Genomic DNA, 22,178 nt, shown 5'->3' with positions numbered 1-22,178 from the left:
TTTTGAACGTGATTGGTTAACTGCTATAGCTTGGAAACGTCCAGAAATTTGGTGACCCTCCACCTACACAGATCACATGGATATGTGGCATTTGTCATCTTGTGGGTTTGTCTACCCAAGTCTTCAGGAACACCTCCAATCCAGTTAATAAGAACACATGAAATCACTGCATTCTGAATTAGGCTGTTGGTCTATCAACATCCGTACTGTGTCTATTCTGATCGGCGGCAGCTCTCCAGAGTCCTGGGTAGTGGTTTTTCACATCACCCGCGCCACTACCAGAACCTTTTCACTGGAGAAGCCATGGATTGAACCTGGGACCTTCTGCGCATAATGCAGATACTCTACCACAGCTCTAGCATATGCATTTTCTGATATGAATATTCATGTCCAAAAAACAAGCAGGCCAGCAACCAATGGCTTAGAACAGATCTCTTTTACAGTTCACACCTTCTACAATTTCTTTCATAACAATAATGTCTTGCATTATGCTATGCTATTCCTGCAGTTGCAGTGCCCCATCAACAAATATATTTGATCATCAATATCTCCCATGTGTATATATAAAACGGAGGAGAGCGTAAGCCACTTTAGTCCCCTCTGGAAAGAAAAGGCAAGGTATAGATGAAGTAAAAATAAAATTAGAATACACACATTTTATACATTAAACTTCAACGGATGAAGGGAGATAATAAATATTTTCAATACTTACTAGAAGATTTTCTGGCTTGAGATCTCTATGGACGATGTTCTTCCCATGAATATAAACCAGAGCTTCACAAAGATCAGTCATCATGAGAGCAGCGTCACGTTCGGTGAATTTCACGCTCTCAATGATGGCATCAAACAGGTCCCCACCAGGAATGTACTCCATGATCAGATAAATCTCTGCCGCGGTTTCAAATACTTCTATGAGGCTGACAATGTTGGGGTGTGAAAGACTTCTGATGATCACAATTTCATTTTCCAGCATGTCTTCCTTTCCTTTCAGCTTAGACTTATCAATGATCTTCATGGCATAGTTCTGACTGTTGCTGCGGTGACGACACTCCATCACAACGGCAAAGTTGCCATCTCCGATGGTTCTGCCGATCTCATAGCAGCTCTCCACATCTACTCTGCTCTGGACTTCATGTTTCAGCCTTTTATCACTGGTCCTGTTTGAACTGTTCTCTTCTTTGCTGCCTTTAGTTTCTCCCTCCCTTTCATGCCTTGTTCGTTCACCTTCTCCATGGCCCACCTTCTCTTCTCCTCCTCCTATTTCCTCTTTTGATTTCCGTGCCTCTTCTCTCTTCCCCTGAATTTTTGGCAATTTATCCGCACCCGTTTCAGAACCCTTCAGCAACCAACAGCTTTGATTCACTCTAGAACATCTCCTGTGCTCCTTTCTTAGTTCATAAGCATCTCCTACAATGGTACGTTGATTTTCTATGGGCTTCATCTTTACCTTTCCTAATTCTCTGTCATGATTCTCCTGGGTTTGATGGGTTTGCTGCCTCTCCACGCTCCTCTTTGGCTTCTCCAGCTCTTCAGGGGCATTGTTTTGCGAGGCTGTCCACATACTCTGACCACCAGCATCGTTCCACGTAGTTTCACCTTCTTCTGCCGAGTTTTCGGACAATCTCCTGCAGTTTTGCAATTTCACAATCTTTTCCATGTGGTATCTTTGACACACTTTCATATTCATACCCCTGCTACCAAAAGGAAGATCAACTGGTCTCTCTTTCTTCAGTCTTTGCCTGAGTTGCCTCTCCCTTTGGCATTTCTCACATCTAACTATCATGTCTGAACTCTCTTCTGCCGTGCTTTCAAGATGTCTCTCTTGGTCAAAATATCTCTCTGTTTCTCTAGCTTTTCTAGAAGGTTTCACATCTTGCTCTCCATTCCAACTGTCTCTGGACCATTTCTTTTTGCTTCTCACCTTCTCCTCTTGCCTAGCCTTGGTTTGAGCTTTTACTTCATGCCTGTTAACCAGTTTAGGAGACAGGGGTTCCAGGCAGTTCTTGGCCATTACAGGCTCAAGTCCATTTTCTACCCTGGAAGTCTTTTCATACAACCTATTCTTAGGCTTTTGGAGTTGTTCCCAGTTTTGTGTGGATCCGGGAAGAGTAGTCTCAGCAGCAGGAGCATAAGGGTTATCTGGATAAAGTTCTTGGATTGCCACTTCAAGGTTCTTCAAGGTTAGCTGCTCCTTCCCCATAGCTATGAATGCGTCACCTTCTCTAAAGAAATCAGAAATGCTTCTAATTTCCCTTCCCTTTAAATTGTATAATTTCCGCACACGGTCATTCTTCCAGCGTGGAAATCCTAGAGCTTCTGAGATGTCCGCAATCAGCTGTTCAAATGACTGAACAGAACGCCGATTTAGAAGCAATGTTATCTTCCTGACCGTGTGCCCACACGGTTTTACTATCGTGACAATTCTTGGCTTTACTGGGCTGTTCTCTGAGTGGATCGTATGGAAACCAGCCCGTGAGTTTATAAATGGAGAATTGTAACAGTTTGTACCAAAGAATGGCTTCCCAAAATTTCCACGGCCAATTGGTGGGCAAGTACCTTGTAGCCTTCTCTCTGTTATGCCTGAGCTTATACAGTTTAGAGTATGATCAAAAAATCCGCGGGGCTCTGCAGAAAAGAAAGAAAGCACATGTAGGATGACATTTTTTCCCCTCTTCATTGCATACCTCTAAAAAACAAGTTCTGAAAGCAGATATATGAAGTACCCATATAGGAATAAACAGGGCTATTGAGGATATTGCTATTGCTCAACTATCAGCACCATGTAGCTGTTTAATGTGGCAATTTACCAAATGTTTTATTGTGCTTTAACACTTGTCTTGTAAGCTACTTTGTACAAAGCAAGGAGGCGTACATTTTAAATAAATGGGAAAAAATAAAACAGAGTAATCTTTTAGACTCATCCACCTCTACTTAACTCAGAAAAGGCAGAGGTAAACAGCCACATAAACCACATGGTTTCATAACAAGAATTCTGCCATCAATTTTCATACCATAGATAAGCCAATCAAATGAGCAGCTACAGCTTATTTCTCCTACACCGCTCCTCTACTTTTTCTGCTCCTCCTCTTCACGCTTGTGGGTGTGACATGTCTTAACATATATCTAGGGACTTTCTGCAGCATCCGATCTTCTCTATCTATAGACCATGGACATTCAATCCCTAGCAACCAGAGAGTCACCACTTATCCTTGATCACCTGCTCTGGTCTCTTAGGGATGTGAAGAAGCTATAGTAGTTCATGTGCATGCGCCACAGGCCCACCAGTTCCTGCTCATGCCATAGTTCACTACTTTGCCTCGTTGTCCTCCCTCCTTTACAGCTCATCAAGGGACAAAAAAAGAAAGTCCTCTACTCTGCTACTCCTCATCATTGAATGTACAGCTCCACTCCCTTGCAATGAAGCTCTCACATGTAATCCATCTACGCAGGATCTGAATGGTGTGCAGGAACTACACCAGTTCACACAACACTAAGCTATACTTCTGCAGTATAGGAATGAGCCCTGTGTTCTCATATTCCCTTCTCCCTGCGGTTTGAAACGGATTTGCAATCCTGAGTTTAGAGGACAACAACACTGTGCAGTTGGATGGTTCTGATGTAACAGTGAACTACGATTTGCACTAAAGTGCAAATCAAACTAAATCAAACTCTCCACAGAGTGGAGAGGAAAGGGGAAGCACCCAAGCATGAGACTCATTCATGCAACACCAAAGCAAGGTTTGGCATTTTGTGGGAACCAACCCAGTGAATTGTTGGAATATTGGTTGCAAGGTCTGACCTTGCAACCAAGGCACAAATAAACCTGGCACAGAGCCAATAGCCTTACCTATCTGAAAGCCCAGGAAACTGAGAAACTACTATTGGTTAATAGGTCAGGTGACTTCCTCTCTAAGGGTCAAGAAGCAGAATGGCCTTTTTTTTTACTCATGTGGTCATTGTAGAGTCAAGATGTAGGAAATAGAGTTCTTTGTTTCATAGCAATCATGTGTACCTTTTTTCTTTCAATGGTTTCTTAAAAGCAAACAACCGTCTGATTTTCTATTGCTCAAGATCCACTGCAACTCTGCATTTAAAACTATTTTAACCCACTTTTTCCCAACAGGAATGACACAGTCTCTCTCTAGACATGCAGGTTTTTAAAGAGTTGGGTCCAGGTTCCCAGACCCAACTCAGATTCCCTGCAGCAGCTGCAGGGCATAGCTGTTAAAAAAATTAAAAGGAGAGCCCAAACGACCTCAGAAAGCCATTTCCGCATGTAAAAAAAAGCACAGGGGGAGGGTATTTCCCTGTTTTTGCTGCTCCATGTGCACACAATACTCCACATGGAGCAATCCCACTTACTATTTTGGAAACCAGCCTGAGAGGGGAGGGAGGAGCCCTTCCCCGTGGCATGTTGAGGTCCTTTGTGCACTCCTTTATTTTTTTTAACAACCATTCCCTACAGCCACACAGCAGCTATGGGAATGCAAGATGGGTCTGGAGAAACTGGACCCAACTCTTTTAAAACCTCTAGAGAGCCCTGAGACCCAGTGCTGAAAATTAGGTTCCTTTAACCAGAAATCTCAGCTCTTAGTGCAGTACACCATTTTCCTCCTTTTGTAAAATTAGGCAGACCTCATTCATTCAAGGGAAAGGTTTTTCTAGCCAGGGCCAAGGAAAACCAGTACCTCAGCCCTGCCCCACCTGTATCAGTGGCACTATAAAAACTTCTTCTCGAGAAAGGATGTAGAACTGTCCCACTTGATTTGTGCTCCATCTGAGAATTGTTTTAATTGTTGTTTCTACTGTGTTGCTTTGTACTTGTTGATGCAGTTTAATAAAGCCAAAAATAAAATAGGGAGCTAAAACTAACAGTGAATTTCCAGGAACTATGCTAAGTATATCTCTTCTACATTTAACTTAAATTAGTAACTGCTTAAGTTACAACTGACCAAAAAAGCCATATCCCACTAAAACAAAAATAAAAAGGCTCATACACAGTTCTCGATTTCATTTTCAAATAAGCTGGTCACGGGTAGCACTTATGACCTATGAATTTCTCTCTTTTTTTCCAACAGCCTGTACTAATATTCCCTGTTTTATCTCCCCTGGAATAATAAATTATTAGTTTTGTGAAATAAGAGTCAGGAAGGAAAATGAAGCTCCTCTGTAACAACTGCAGTCCAAAAATATGCTAGGAATTTTATGCACATCTTTCACTGCTGGTTCCCTGTGCACATCTCAGTCTTCTATGTGGAAACAATGCCAACAAAAATAGTATCATTTTTCTATTGCAGCATGACCTTAAGGTTTGATGAAAAACGTAACCACCATTTTGCTCTATGGTTTATATGGCTATATAAAAATTTGTCTTACAATTCCAACAATGTACTGTGTTATCAGCAAGGCTTTTTTTCAGCTGGAATGCAGTGGAACGGAGTTCCGGAACCTCTTGAAAATGGTCACATGGGCCCTGCCCCCTGATCTCCAGACAGAGGGGAGCTGAGATTGCCCTCCCTGGCAATCTCAGCTCCCCTCTGTCTGGAGATCAGGGGGTGGGTCCACCAGCCGATGTGACCATTTTCTCCTAGGGCAATCCACTGAGTTCCACCACCTCTTTTCCCAGAAAAAAAGCCCTGATTATCAGCAAGTATAAATACCAACCAGGATGAAAGAGGCCCTTTTACTTAACAGGACATAAGGTAACAGGTTAAGAATGTGGTTAGGAATAAAGGAGGCTATGCTTCATTTCCAAAGAAGCACAAAAGAATTGAAAAATGTACTTTTTAACACAAAAAAAGCCAGTTTCTAGCCCTTATGTTTGCAAATATGTTTGAAAGTGTATGGGCATTCCTTTTTGCAGTCAATACCTTAAGGACTGGCTACTCCCATATGAACCTATCCAGCTACTATGGTCATCTTTCTGGCCACACTTCAAGTGCCCCCATCATCTGAGGCTAGACAAGTGGAAACCCAAGGAAGGGCCTTCTCAGTCATGGTCCCTAAACATTAGAATTCCCTTCCCAGGCAGATTTGTCTGTTTCCCTCTACCATTTTCCTCTGCTAGTGGGTCAAGACTCTTCTGTTTGGTTTGATGCTCCCTCACTGATTCTCATTGACCCTCTATTCTATTCATGCATCTATGTACTTTAATTGTTTTGAAATGTGTTTAAGTTTGTTTTAGTTCTTATTGTTTGCCACCTTGCGGCAAACAACTAGCATACCTTTCTTCCTGCCGCTACTTGGAACAAGGGTGGGAGAAAAATAAACCAAAAAATGACTGTCAGGCTGACATCACTTCCAAGTGAAAGTGGAACATAATATCAGTTCTTTCTAGAGATGAACAGAAACTCTGTGGTTATCCCACAGAGTTTCCAGTGATCCCTAGAGAGGTGTGATGTCACTTGCAGGTGTTCCCTGGAAGTGGTGTCACTCTGTCACAACCAGTGCCCCCCCATGTTCCCACCCCCAGGCTCCCACTGGTTGCCAGGCCATGTCTAGCAATCCTAGGACCATAAGTTAGCAGAAAGGTGACCTAAAATTATTTTAAACAAAAAAATAAGTAATAAATAACTTGTTGGCCTAATGAATTAAACAGCAAGGAGCTTTAATTCCCACCCACCCCCTGCCCCAACAAACTCAAGGAACTGTATTATTATTGTCAGAACCAAGATTATAGTGTACAAAGAATTCACAAATCACTGCACAAGAGTATGCATAAATGCCAAGTAAAAGATGAGCGACTTTTACGTACACATGCCTGAACTGTGCTCAGTCCTGGGCACTGTTGGCTTATGTAATGTGCACAGGTTTGCAATGCACGAACAGCCATTATCTGTAGGTTGTAACTTGAATCTTTTAGAACTATATTGACTTGGATCTCCTATTCCTTAAGTAAATTATTCACTCTGGCAACTTGCAAGGCCAGCGTACACTGCGTGTGCATGAGACGGTACAAAAGCAGGCGCAAAGAAGGTAGGACACTAAATAACAAGTGTATTAAATTAGTCAGATGGAAACAAAATGTGATCACAGGCATCCTTTTACAGCAAGTGAGTTTTATATCGGCATGGTTTACATACACCTTAGAACTAGAAACTAGCCTTATTGCCTTGGGACATAAAAGAGAAGTACATGCATGCAGTGAAGACTTAAGGAAGTAAAGAGCCCTGTGTGTTCAAAAGGAAGAAAATGCATACTTAAAAACCAAGCAAACAAATATACTTCCACGGATACTAGAAAGATCATTTGATGTATGTAAAGCGTTGCCTACTGCTACAAACTTTGCAGCAGCTCATTAATACAGACAAGAAAGCAAAATTTCAAGTAAACTTTTTTTCAGTTTTCCTAAGACGTAAGAAGGGGACTTCCCACCTTGCATATATCCATTTGCGCTAATTATTTTTGCAAGCCCATGTAGGCCTCTCCTGAGTGTGTAGTTTGGATCTAAAAGAACTGATGTAACATCTCCAGTGGCTCCTGTAAACCAAAACCAACCATTCCTGCAACACCTTATGAGAATCCTAGAACACAATCTCAATCTGAAACTCCAAAAAAGAAGAGTCTATGAAGTGGCCTAGGTAATAAAAGCCAGGAGCTGAAGGTCAAGTACTAATACTATCAAACAAGGTGACTTACGTTAGGAAAATATCAAGTATACATATTAGCATGTTAAAGTCTCCCGACCCTTTCAGTTCAGAGAGAGAGAGAGAGAGAGAGAGAGAGAAACTCAACTTCCACAACTTAATTTTAGACTATGAGACAAATAATTCAAAAAGTGATAATTTACTTTCAATGGGAGCAATTTTTTCCTCTAGCTTTGCAGACTACAGACACAGTAAACACATCTGAGAATACCCAAAATAGGCTTTTACACAAAACAATTAAGCAAACATGTCAAATATAAAGGTTTGGATCCTGCCTAGAATTCCTGTGGGCGTAAGGGGAGTGATTTTTGCCTTTCCCACCCCCACACACTGGGAAACCTGATCCCTCACCTCATGCTATTCCTGATGGTCCCTCATCCCCAGGCAGCAGCACTAAGGGGCATTTCAGGCTGCAGCAGGAAGGGGGAACTGGTGATAATCGTCCTCTGTCCTTGTATCCATAGAAAGTCTAGGCAGGATCCAAGCCTTTATTTAATGTGTAGTTTTTGCATATACAAGACAACATAAGAAAGCTCTCTCGTAGCATTTTTGTAAGCATATGTCTGCAGAGTTATGCATACTTACTTGTGAGTAAGTAGTAAGATGACCAGTGCAACCCTAAGCAGAGTTATACCCTTCTAAGCCCATTGAAGTCAATGGACTTAATTCTGCTTAGGGTTGCACTAATTAGTTCCAAGTAAATATACAGAGGGTCAGATTGTAAATTCAGCAGAGTAATCTCTCTATCCAAGAAAATAACACACACACACACACACACACACACATCTCAGGACTGCTTACATGAGCTATCTCATTTAATTCTCAACCACACTGCAAGGTAGTTTAGGTTGAGATACAGTGACATCCAAGGCTTGGGACAAACTACATGCAGCATGGCACATCTGCAAACCCTGACATTTTCTTTCACACTAAAAATCAGCCTGGACAAGGATCAAAGTGAGGCCTCAGCACTGGGGGAGGGTAAATTTCCCCCACTCTCAAAACTTCTATCAGGAGGGGGATGGGGAAGGAAAGACAGGAACACTATGTGTGCCCATCTTCCTACAACCACCCAGTGCAGCAAGTAGCAGCTTCCAGAGGAGACTCTTCTATCAAGGAAACAGCAAAGAGAAAAGAATTATCGCACCCTGTTCCAGTCCAATTTATTCTCCCTTCCACACAATGCATTTTGCTTCTCAGGGCCAAACTACAAGTGATGAATGACACAGGTTGGACACTTGTCAGGTTCCCTCAAGTTTTGATGGGAAATGTAGGCAGCTTGGCGGAATGTTGGACAAGTGACAGTTGAAAAGTCCATTGGACAGCAGTCGGAGGGCCAAGCTGCAAGACCAAGATGCCTACATTTCCCATCAAAACTTGAGGGAAGCTGACAAGTGTCCAACCTGTGTCATTCATCACTTGTAGCTTGGCCCCCAGTCTTTGAGAAAAGCATCAATTGACCCAATCATGAGACTCCAGAGAAAAGTGTAGTTTGGTCTGCCCAAAGGGGTTTAAACCCAAGTTCTTCTTTTCTACCACTAAACTAAGTCAACTCAAAGCCATTTCTGAATCAAAACAGACAGGTAACTGCTGAACAAGGGCTGGAATCCAGTACACCTACACTCCATGCTACACTCCAACATGAGACCTTAATTCTGCGGACAAGCATTTGGAATGACAGACTCTGCTTTAAGAGTGATTGCTGAAAGTCTTCATTACGTGTACAGGTAATTGCTCACATTAGCGTCCTAATTAGACTACATAAAATTACACTCTTAGAGAAGGAACCTGGGAAATGTTCCTGATTTTCATTTACAATGAAGCAAATTGCTTCCAAGCAAGATAAACAACTTTCGAGCTCTATTGAATTAATTACAACATGCGGCTCTGTATAAACTATTTATTTGTGAAGTCAAGAGAACACAGGAAGTTCACCCTTGAGATTGCCTGTCCCCGTTTTCTGAAGCCAGGGCTTATTTGTTTCCAAACGCATTAGTGATTTTAAACCCGCTCAGACATAGCATTCACCTCTCCAACAGACTCTTCCCTCTCCCACTGATTTAAAACAGAAACAGGGACTAAAGGAGTCTGTTCATTCCCCTGACATGTTCTACAGATAATTAGATTTACAAGATGATATAAAACATCCTGCTGCTAGTGATTTACAGGGAAGGGAGCATAATCTCACACATCGATTTCTGTCATGGGGACATTGGCAAGAAACACGTGGAAGCTGAAGTTCAAGGGTCTGGCTCTGGCCTGACTGAGCAAGAAACAAGGACAGAATAAACAGGCCCAGACACTGAGGAAAAAGCTCTACCAATCATAGAGGGGAAAGCAGTCGCAGAATCTGGCATTGGAAAATCATGCTAAGAAGGACCATGCAAGAGCAGATTATTTCGAGACTCTTTAATTTTAGGTTTATATGTATGTCATCCACACCTGAATCAACAGAGCGCAGGGAGTTTGATTGTTGGCAACCTTCTTGCCAGCTTCATTACATCATCTCAGCTGTGCTCCAATCTCCTTCCTGCTGGCAAGTATAAAAGCTAGGTTCCTGCCAGAGGCGCAAGCAAAAGGGCTCTTTGGCTGTGGCCACTCACTGTTGTAGCCATTGGATTTGGAAGCTACCCAGAATGTGATTATTATATTTTGCTGTTTGCTTAGTTTAAGTATTGTTGTAAACCGCTTCTGGTTCCCTATCAGGGAGAACAGCAGGGTAATAAATTATCTAAATAAATATTTACGCAGGTTAAGAATTCCATGCAATTTCACCTTATTTATTTAAATATATCTAGGATCTCTTTCCCCATGAATATGGGCTCAAAGCAGCTTATACACAAAAAAAAACCCACAACAATAAAACCAGACATAATCAACTGCCAGCCTACTGAAAGGACCAACTAACCCTGACATACATCCATAATACACTATTATTTATTCCAGTCCAAGCATATCTCCTTGCTTTAAATTGCTTTAAATCAAGCAAACAAAACAAGATCAGGTTAAGGCACAGTAATGTATTTCAGAATAACGAATCATGTAAAAGGCTACTACCACTTATTTTCCTTCAGATATTCCCTCAGCTTCCACAAGTCTCCAACACCATCCTACTCAACCCATTATGAGTAACGTGATTGCCATCCCCTGTACAGCTCTTGGAAGAACAAAGAAAGGAATGTATAGATATACTGGAAGTGTAACTACCTTATAGATGTACAGGGGTCATTTCATAGAAAAACAGCTGGAGGAACTCATTAGCATAACTCATTAGCATATGGCACACCCCTTGCCATCACCGGAAGTGTGTCATTGGTGTAACTGGTTTGCATATGCCACACCCCCTGACATCACCTATTCTGGCTGTTTTGGACCCAATTCTGGCCATTCGGGGCCCAAAATGGCAAAAAAGGGCTGAAAATGGCCGAAAAGGGGCCCAAAATTGTCAGGATCTGGCTGCTGCTGAGTGGGAGAGTGATCCACCACCCGTCAGAGGCCCAATCCGGGCCGTTTCAGTCCCAATCCAGGCTGAAACAGGCCCAAAATGGCTGAGAGTCAGGTGGGTGGGGCCACCTGACAGGTGACCTCTTTGGGGAACTGCCGGAACTGCGTTCCTGTGTGTTCCCCCTCGAAATGAGCCCTGTAGATGTATATTTCACAAAAGCAATATAGAATGCAAATATTTAGGCCTGTAATCAGGAGCACTGCAGTATATGAACTCATCTTACCTCGGTGTGAAATCAAAGAAAACCCCTAAATATAAAAGAGTCTAATATGTTTTATTCGAACCAATTTCACACAACAACTTTTTAGAACGTACTAAGTTAAGAGTTTGTCAGCAATCCCAGGCTTTCAACTTACTAACCAGGAGGTTGACAGACTGGGCCTATTTAGTTCTTCCCAGGCCACACAGTGGGAAAGTGTCTGTATGTAATCCTACAGACAACCTTTTTTAAAATGGAAAGTGAACATTCAAGACAGACGCTTCAGATAGCCACTCATCCAACAGCTTCCCTGCCTCAGCTGCAGCCCTGAATGTCAACCTGAAGCCCACTTCATACATCCAGTACAAGCAGTTCAGGTTTCCTCTTTACCAAACTGCCTCAAAGAAGTAGGGAGGGGGACAACAAATAAAAAGGAAATAAAGGAAACACGGAGTAGATTCTGCATCCTGCTATGTACTGTGTAACAATCAATAAAATACAAAGTGGACTTTCGTCTATTTTCATCCACTCACGTCAGGAGAAAAAAAAAGTCAGGCAGCGCACATTTTAATTTTTGAGCTAAACTGCCTCTTCTCTGCTGCCCCTTCCCCTTGCTGCTAGGAAGTATTTCCTTGGAAACCATCTGAGCTATGGGAGTCTTTTTTTACTATTCATAAAGAATGGCGATGTTTTAAACCAATTTTTCAGCTCTCACTGGGGTGTTTTTAATTGTTTCATGAATAATTTTTCAGCATTTCTTCATGAGTATCCGACAAGAAGTGCGTCCAACTGGAAATTATCATACAGGGCAAAACAATGAATGAAGAGGGGCAATAATCTAAATTTTTAAACTTTCTCCATCTTAACAGGAGCAGATATATTCCAGGGGAATTTTTTTGCCTCCTAAAATTTATATGAAGTCAGAAGAATTCAGAGTATTATTCCTGCTATTTAAAAAAGAAATACACCATGAAACCAAAATGTCCATGAGAGCTGAGAATTTAGAATACTGCCGAAGTAAATTTAACTAACCGTGAGTTTTACCCATTACAATCTGGTTCAGTCTCCATAAGCACAAACAACAGTTTCCCCCAAAAAACGCTTTTGGTTTAGCCTATCAGAGTCCTAAGACTAGCGGGCCATATTCACTATGGTGAAGATTCAAAGAGCCTCGCAGATTCGTTCATTTTAAGTTGTCTATGTTGCACTTTGTCACTTACAAGATTCAAGGCAGATCACAGTCTGTCAGATACAAGTAAACCAACTATCCACAAAATCGTCATAGATACAGACTCTAAACACTAAATGCCCATTTAAAAAACTCTGTCATACACTCCTTCCTGAATTCTAACATGAAGGCTAACAGCTTAACCTCCTCCATTCTACAATGACATGATTAATACTAAGACAGGCTCATGTCCTGGCTGCAACTGTTCTTACAGTCTTACACATTTCAATGCTCTGGCCTTGACCACAATAGCCACATAGCCTACAATTTTGTAAGGGAAGACAGCCTACCGTGTCTGACCACAGTTGGGAGGAAAGCAACCTCGGCTACCACACAATCTGTGAACACATCAGAGATGCCCCAATTTCCATTTCCAATCACAGCTTTTGGATTGCATTAAGTACCACCGCCCATTCATCTCTCAAGCTTTGGGAGCAACTTGGCTGAGAAGGCAGGGCTGCAACCAGAATGGGGGAGGGAGCGCACCAATACCTCACTGTGCACATTAACCAGTATTAACAACAACAGTTCTAATTAATCAGAATAGAGTATTAACCATTGTTTGTATGACAGAGGGCCAAGCTACAAGTGACAAATGACACTTGAACGGCAAGTGTATTTCTCCCTGTTCACTTGCCCTCCACTCAATCCACTTGCCAGGCAAGTGTCTTTCGTCATGTGTAGCTTGGCCCTCAGACATCATGGCAAATTAGGGTTAGAGGAAACCCAGAAATGAAGCAGGAAATTGGCACGAGTGGAGGAGGAAGCATACGAGCCCATGGCAAATTTCCAAATCTCCAAAGCACGACGTCTGATTTGGGCTGTATTGCGCAGCTAGGTGATAAATCACAGAGATTCAAGTAAGCAGCTGTATGGGTTGAGACTTCCTTTAAGGGGGCTGGCTCAGGCCCACTAGCTTCTTCACCATTACTTTTGCACTGAGAAACATTAGGACCAAAATCAGCCGTTCAGTTACTATGGAGGTGAAATATGAAGTCTGAGGGCCAAGCTACACATGACGAATGACACTTGAACAGCAAGTGTATTTCTCCCTGTTCACTTGCCCTCCACTCAATCCACTTGCCGTTCAAGTGTCATTCGTCATGTGTAGCTTGGCCCTGAGTGTACATGCAACATCGTGCTCTGCAGAAATGTGCTCAAATGACCTTCCAGTTCCTAAAGGGAAGGTCATCTGGATTTTGGTTTGGCAGAAATCTTCAGCAGCACACTGCCTTCACAAGAAGCAAGTGTGTGTGAAACACCCCATACAGGCAGTGTATTTTACTGAAAGTGGTATTCGCTTGTAGATAATACCACAGTGGTATTCGCTTGTAGGTGCACTTGTAGGCTGCACTGTAATCCAAAGGATTATTAGCCACTGAACTTGGTGGAACTGATTTCGGAACAAACAAGCTTAGCATTGCCATAAACAGCTTAATGATATCAGTGACCTCCAAATCACACACACTCTTACGTACATCATGCACGTTCCTATGCTCATCAGGGAAAACTGCAAAAATACCACAGGCAGATGAATGATGTTTTAATTTTGATCATTTGCAAGTGGGTTTTAGTCTTCCTGTCATATGTAGACAGCAACAGGTAAGCTGTCCACTTTTAGTTCTAAGGCAAGAATCCCCAAGATCCAAAAATTAAAACAGCAGTTTTCCAGTTAGGGTAATTTTTCACTTAACTCATAGTTCTGAGCCTAAAAACAATACATTACTGAATGTATTTCTGCCTTTTTCATGTTCAAATTGCTGGTCAGAGTTGTATCTATGCAATCTTCAAATAATGGTAAAATGTTTATTTAGTAAAGCTGAAGCATCAACTGCTTATCAGAGTCCACACTTGTATTTTGTGTTTACAATATTTCAGAGGGTAGCAGTGTTGGTCTGCAATAGAAGAACTCAAATATGTGTGTGTGTGTGTGTGTGTGTGTGTGTGTGTGTGTGTGTGTGTGTGTGTGTGTGTGTGTGTGTGTGTGTGTGTGTGTGTGTGTGTGTGTGTGTGTGTGTGTGTGTGTTTTATATAATAATATTTATGGTCTTTGTAACATCTTACAACCTTCCTATTCCATAACCTGTTAATATATATCCAAAGCAGTAAGTTCTCTCCTGTGCCTTAACTGCTCTCCTCTCTAACTCTAGCAAGATCTAAATCTGGATAATCAGTTGCAAGCTACTCCACAGCAACGTGTGTGTGAAAAAGTTGCATACAAAGACATGCATGTTTACAAATGCACACACACACAAATTGACACAGAGAGCTGCAAGGCAGAGCAGGCCTCAAGAAGAGACCGCCCCAAGCAAAAACTTGGGCACCTCTGCTTCTTTTCACCACGGCCTTCCTCCTTTGGTCGTGTAGAGAATAAGAGGCCTGGTGACCTTCTTAGCAAAATGAATTATTTAATACCAAGGGGAGAAAGTGAGAGAAAAACAATAATCTAAGGCTTTTCTAGCAGCCAGATAGGCCCGACTAAGGCAACGCATAGGCCTTTTTTGCACAGGTGATATTTGCCACTTTGGGCCCCAATACCTCTTCAGGTTTTCTTCCAAATTGCGGACACTTAACTTCCCCTTCAGATTTCAATGCGGCATTTCAAGGATTCTCTTCTGACAGAACCCTTCCAAGCGTGCAACCACGATAATGGCTAAAACACCGATGGAATCCCAAACACACTCTTTCATTTGAGAATGCCATTCTGTATTCTCATCTCAGTCCATCCCATCAGCCATATGATTATTTTCAGCAGATTTTCTATAGAGATATACTTAATTTCTCCTAACTTGGGGGGAGAACAGCAGAAAGTTTAAAGGTTGGCTATATTTTCCCTATTAAATCAAAAATCCTGAAGAACACACCACCCTTCTCTTTTTAAGTCCTGACCCGCATAGTCCAGGCAAGCCAGATCTTGGAAGCTAAGCAGGGTCGGCCTTGGTTAGTAATTGGATGGGAGGCCTCCAAAGACGACCAGGGTTGCTATGTAGAAGCCGGCAATGGCAAACCACGTCTCAGTCTCTTGCCTTGAAAAACCCAACAGGGGTCACCATAAGTCAGCTATGACTCGACAGCACTTTCCTCCACCACCTCTTTTACAAAAGAGACAGTATGAATGATCCTCTTCCAACATAATGTACATTAAAAAGGTTACTGAGGTCAAAACTGTACAGATGAAAATAGTGCGTATTTTTACTTTGAATAGCAACAGAATTACAGATCTCTAGAGCTCTGTTTTCTCCTTCTTCCAGAAACAACCACCACCGTCCTACAAACCAAAGTCCTTTTTGGGAGGGGGTCAAAGGTATCCATCTACTTCTCTTCTAATGGCTGTCTTTGGCTTAATATTCCAGTCCTGAGATATTCATGTGCAGCAGTAACAGCCACATGACTGCATACTAGCACCTGTAGAGAGGATGAAAATGAAATCCAGCCCTCAAGCCAGAGTTGACTTATGGCAACCCCTGGTAGGGTTTTCATGGCAAGAGAAGTGGTTGCCATTGCCTGCTAAGCCAACCCTGCTTCTGAGATCTGACAAGATCAGGCTCTCCTGGCCTATCCAGGTCAGGGCGTAGAGAGGATAACTAGTGTCAAGTTTGGTGTTATAAGTTTGGTGTTATAAGTTTGGTTGGGATAGCTCCCAACTTTGAAAAGCCTGAGAAACTCTGCATTAAGGGCAGGTACCTACACCACACTTTAGAAAAAGAATGTGAAGGGATGGATTAACTGTGCTAGAGACAATTTAATCACAGTCTTTTATAGTTTCCCTTTTTTCCCTCTAACATACCAATGGTCTGCCTATTTATTTAAGTTGACAAGAGTGCATACTCAAAATCACTTCACAAAGAAGTGTTCTTCGTTAAGTAATCTTGAGTATACTTTCTTATACCTCACTGAGATAAGCAATATCCGCTAATGCTCCTCTGCAAGAATCCCACCAACCATATCCCACGTGGTCTACCAGAGGACCATTCTCTACCTTCTGTCCACTCCAGACTTACCCCACTTGCCAGACAACTATCATATCTGACCCAGAGAAGGGGAAATGGATCTCTTTGTTCTCATGGATCAGACATCTGGAAGGGATCTTTTGCTACTAACGTACTGTGTTGTGTTATGTGCAGTCAAGTCACCTCCGACCTATGGCAACCCTATGAATGAAAGACCTCCAAAACATCCTATTATTAACAGACTCGCTCAGATCCTGCAAACTGGAGGACGTGGCTTCTTTTATTGAGTCAAGCCATCTCGTTTTAGGTCTTCCTCTTTTCCTACTGCTTTTCACTTTTCCTAGCATTATTGACTTTTCCAGAGAATCTTGTCTTCTCATGATGTGACCAAAGGTCAAAGCTGAGACACCAGACCAAGATGCATCCACCCCCTTCAGGAATCAATGGTCACATCAGCAGAAGAGAACTGAATGTTTCAGTGGTGATGGGAGCAGAAGAATTCCTGAAGGTTAATTATTGGGCAGCAGCACTAGAGGAAGGTGACACCGGTAAAGGATCTTTCACAGACAACGGCAGTATCACTTCTACTAACCCTGGTTAGTACTGTGAAGCAGAAGGCGGCAATGGTAAACCACTTCTGCTAATCTCTTATCTTGAAAACTCTATGATGAGACTAACATACTAGGATTGTGAAAATCTTGAGACTTGGGATGGGAAGCAAGACACACTGAGTTCAGTCTACATCTACGGGTTGGGAGTTTAATGTGTGGGAGACCTTAAGTCCATCTTATGAGAACAACTATGTTTGCAATTAATGTAAGATCAACCCTCCTGTATCAGAACAATGGTCCGTCCAGTCTAGCTGCCCTTTCCAAGAGGGGCCAGTCAGATGCCACAGGGAAGCAAGCCCACCAGCAAGAACCTTACCTACAGAATGTTCCCCCACCATCTGACAATCAGAGGTAGGCTGGCCCCTGTTTCCAAAGACTCCATTCAGTTACTAGCCATGGACAGACCTATCCTCCATCAATTTTCCCAACGTCCTTTTAAATTCATCCAAGCCAGCAGCCATCACCACACCCCCAAATAAATTAACTACTTTTTAAAATTTATTTTTTATTTTTCGAATTTTTATACCTCAAACAAGGCTCAAAGCAGTTTACAAAGATGAAAACCACAATAAATACCATATGTTAAAATTGGGAAGATCCCACCAGAATAGAGCAAGTAAAACAATGTAATCCCAATAACCGAGAAAACCCAAAATTAAGCAACCAGGTGGCAAAAATTCCAAATGCGGTGTCACTTCTGGTTAAATTCCTGCTTGGACAATTTCACCTTGCATGTCCTGTGGAACCCACTTGTGAGAAGTTTCAGATGGGTAGCCACGTTGGTCTGCAGTAGAAGAACAAGATTCGAATCCAGTTGCACTTTAAAGACCAAAAAGATTTCCAGAGTACGAGGTTTTGAGCGTCAAGCTTCTGACAAAGAGAGCTTGACTCTTGGAAGCTTATACCCTGGAAATCTTGCTGACCTTTAAGGTGCTACTGGACTCAAATCTTGTAAAAGGTAGACCTTCCTTTTGTGTATTTTAAATCTACTGCCAACCAGCTTCACAAAGGGACTCTAAACTCTAGTATTACGGGAGAAGGAGAAAAGTTTCTTGCTGACCATTTTGGCACAAATTATTTGCTCTGGGGTTCAATACTGTTGGGAAGCAGCCTTTTTTTCTTGCTTCCCCATTGCATCATGGTGCATTCCTGCATGTGGGGGGGGGCAGGGCTGGCTTTTCTCTGATCTTTTCCAAACATGCATTGCTCCAAAGTTTTGGGAAAGATCGCAACATAGCCTGGATGGGCAGAAAAGTTCATGTTTTATCAGTTCCACCTACATCAGCCATTTATCCCACAGCAGACATCCCATTCCACACCCTCTTAGCCACCAGGGATCTTTTGCATTTAAAAAAAAATTGACAGTTGAATAAAAGAACACACCTTGCAGTTGCAACTGATTCATGATGACCCCTTCCACAGGGCATTATGGGCAGGAGAGGCTTCTTCCATGTAGCAGCCTCAGTACTTCCTTTGGCAGTCTCCCATCCAAGTACTCACTGTGGCCGATCCTGCTTAGCTCTCTAGTAGTGACAAACTCAGGCTAAATTGGGCTATGGAGGCTGTCAACTAGCTGGCCTGATCTCATCAGATCTTGGAAGCTACTTGGATGGGACACTGCCAAGGAAGTCCAGGGTTGCTACCCAGAGGCAGGGAATGGCAAACCATCTCAGATAGTCTGTTGCCTTGAACACCCTGAAGGGTCACCGCAAGTTGGCTGAGAGTTGATGGCACTTGACGCACAATTTGCATACCAGGTCTCAGAATACGCCCCCCATGGGTTTTCACTGTGGTAATATAAAAGGAAAGGCACATCTGTACAAAAGAAGGGGCTAAAGAGGATTCCTTTTCTAAAGAAACAAAAGCTAGAAATTCAGAGAACCTGTTACACATACGGCTATTATGTTGCATCAATATAAAAGTATTCAGTTGCTGATTTTTTAAAAAGTAAAAGCCCAGAGGGCAGGTAATGGACCCTGCTGGCAGACCAGGGCTGAGAAACTACGGGAAAACACACGCCCGTCTCTGTGTGGAAAACACTCTAGCTGCTTTCTCTCCTCCAAGCCTCATTTTTCAGACCCACATCATGTCACCCCTTTTGTTAGACCAAAAGGAGGGGCTGCTGCTTTCGAGGCACCTGCAGTATCCTTTTAATGCCATTTTCCACATGAAGATAGCTTCATGTGGGTAGCTGTGTTGGTCATACCTTGGAAATCTAGTTGGTCCTGAAGGTGCTATTGGGACAGTATCTTGCAAGTGTTGATCCTGTCATCAGGGCATTAAGTTGAGAAACTGTCCCCAGCTCTCCAACACCCCCTTTTTGCTCTAACCCCACTCCTGGGCAGAAAAAGTTCAGGGCGACTCCTTTCTCCCCCTGTAAAGATCTCCCTTTGCCTTTGAGACAAGGGTACTCCAGAGGGGCTCGAGAAGATTCCCCCAACCAAACCAGATTTCAACCCTCTGAGCCATTGCGTTGCAAATCTTCCTTGTTCCTCCCCCCCCCCCCGCCCCCGAAAAACCCCTGCCCAAGGAGAGAAACGCAACGCCGAGCCTCTTTCCAGCATCCTGTGGAATCCCCCCCCCCGCCCAAGCACTGCTTCGGCTCTTGCTCCGGGATTAGTCACTAGAAGCAACAGGGTTGCCAACTCTAGGTTGGGAAATTCCTGGAGATGCGGGGGCAGAACCTGGGGAGGGGGCAGTCTGGGGAGGGGGCTCAGCAGGGATGCTACAGAGTCCGCCCTCCAAAGCTGCCATTTCCTCCAGGGGAACTGATCTCTGTAGTTCGGAGATCAGTGGGAATTCCGGGAGATCTCCAGGCCCCGCCTGAAGGCAGGTCACCATAAGAGGGGAGAGAGGAACGAGGCAGTTGTCCCCTATCCACGCGGCCGGGGGGGGGGGGGGGCTCGGGACGCGCTCATCTCCCGACGCTAAGAGGAACGAGCAGAGCCCCAATCCCGGGGACAGCCGAGCAAAGACGCGCCGGCAAAGCCCACGCAGGAAAGGCTGCGCGGGGCGGCGAGGGGAAGGGGGCGGCGGGCAGGCGCGAGGGTCCCCCGGCCCGGGGCCACTCACCGGGGTGGTGGGGGTACGGGCAGCCGCAGGCGCCCCTCTGCCCCGCCGCGGGGTGCAAGGGAGGCGGCGGCGCGGCGGCAGGCATGCTTCCCTCTCCGCCGCTCCTGGCGACTCCGGCGCTGGCAACGGCGGCGCGGAGGAGGCGGCGGCAAGGCAACGCCTCCTCCGCCGAGTGGGCTGGTCGCCTGCGCGCTAAAGCCCGGCGCCGGGGGAAGAGCCGGGAGGCGCCCCGGGCCCCGAGCCACGCCCTGCCTGGCCGCACCGCCTCGGGACCCGCCCGGCGCTTCTCCCCAAACTTTGGGCACGAACCGTTGGGGGGCCCGCCGAGCCGCGTTTCCAGGCAGCGCCTGCGTCTGGCGGGCAGGAGCGCAGACCCGCAGGGTCCCGCTTGGCGCGCCGTGCAGTCTGGCGTCCGGGGTTGCCAACCTCCAGGTGGGGCCTGGCCATGTTCCGGAATTACGACTGGTCTCTAGACGACAGAGATCGAGTCCCCTGGAGGAAACGGTGGGCTTTATGGCATTATACTCTGCTGCAGGCCCTCCCCTCCCTAGGCTCCCCCCTCAAAGTCTCCAGAAATGTCCCAATCCAGAGTTACAAAACACAAAAGGCTTTCCCCAGTAATAACCGTTCCAATACACAGACTATACACAGGGGAAAAAATAACAGTCACCTGAAAAATTAGTATGTACAAATGCAGTTCTTTTATAAATATTTTCACATAATTATAGATGAAAAAACCATTAAGATTGGTGCTCATTACACATAATAGAAGAAACAAACAGCTCAGTCCACAGTGTTCTTAAAGGTAGAGTCTCTAATTTCCGTGTTAATTTCACTTAGACGCTGAAGATATTGACAAATAAACACTTCTGGAATTGACCCTCTGTGTCCAGGAATGGAAACAATTTGTCACAAGCTGTCCTCTGCTGACCAGAAAAAATCAACAGTCAAGGTAAGTATGTTGAATAGTGACCTTCAAATGGTCCTTTTTGAATTGTATTTTCTCTTTCTTTGCAGGGTGGTGGAACTACAAAGATGTAAAGGTTCCCCTGAAGGGGTCCCCCCGCCCTACAAGTCGGCTTGTTTCGTGTTCTATCCACTTCCTCAGGGGCCAGATGCTTCTCCACCAAAGGAACACTTTTCAAAGAATCACTACAAACAATCTCTCGTGTATTCTTATTCAGCGCACATCAAAATGGTCAGTATAACCACCACACCTGACTTAACCTCACGTGTATTCCTCCCTGTTCACTGTTCATTTGTGCTCCACTTGCCAGGCAAGTGTAATTCCTCACTTGTAGCTTGGCTCTGACTGGCAGCAGATCTCTAGGGTCTCGGGGAGAGCTCTTTTTACATTGCCTGATCCTTTTGACAGGGTGTGCCAAGGACTGAACTTAGACCTGCACGCAAAGCCGATGCTGTCGCGCTAAACTAGAGCCTCACCCTAACAATTCAGAAGGAGGGGGTTCGAGAGGTCACCATGGCAGGTTTTTCCCTCTCTAGTGATGCTGTGATGGCTTTGGCTGTTGAATTATTTGCCAGTGATACATGTCAAGGGAAAAATAAGCCAGGAAACCCATCATTTAACCAGATTTCAGCAACAGATTTACACATTGTTTTTATAAAGTCCCCTCTACCACTAAGCTGTAAGGAATGCAGGACTTCCATTTCTTTTCCTGACAGATATTATCTTCGACAGCAGCACAAGGTGTAAGAATTCAACAGGTGAAGACTTTCTCCTCAGAAGTATTTGCCTCTTGCGCGTCTGCTACATTTATATCAAATTAAGCCAGAACTCCACAGCATGTATTTCCTGGCGCGTTACCTTCCCCTGCTGTTTCGACCTTTTCCCTGCAGGAATCTTCTTCTTAAGCAGAAATCTCTCTGGTGCAATTTCCCTGCTATGGAGACACAGTGGAAAGGGAAGCAGCACCCCTGTTGGTTGTCTTCTGGTCACATCGCCATTA

General features: G+C 44.0%; 1 protein-coding gene across 1 annotated transcript in view; it reads right to left on the bottom strand.

Moving 5' to 3' along the window:
- The window catches only part of DCLK3 (doublecortin like kinase 3), a 30,467-nt gene extending 10,171 nt beyond the window's left edge, over positions 1-20,296 (bottom strand). The window contains exons 1-2 of the mRNA XM_054991804.1: positions 20,212-20,296; positions 713-2,625 (exon numbers count right to left, since the gene is read on the bottom strand). Of these exons, the coding sequence (XP_054847779.1) occupies positions 713-2,625; positions 20,212-20,296 (1,998 nt within the window). The remainder of the gene's footprint in view (positions 1-712; positions 2,626-20,211) is intronic.
- Positions 20,297-22,178: the final 1,882 nt, after the last annotated feature.

Source organism: Eublepharis macularius, chromosome 11 (assembly GCF_028583425.1).
Source record: "Eublepharis macularius isolate TG4126 chromosome 11, MPM_Emac_v1.0, whole genome shotgun sequence".
NCBI classification, from domain to species: domain Eukaryota; kingdom Metazoa; phylum Chordata; class Lepidosauria; order Squamata; family Eublepharidae; genus Eublepharis; species Eublepharis macularius.
This window is presented reverse-complemented; position numbering and strand designations above follow the sequence as displayed.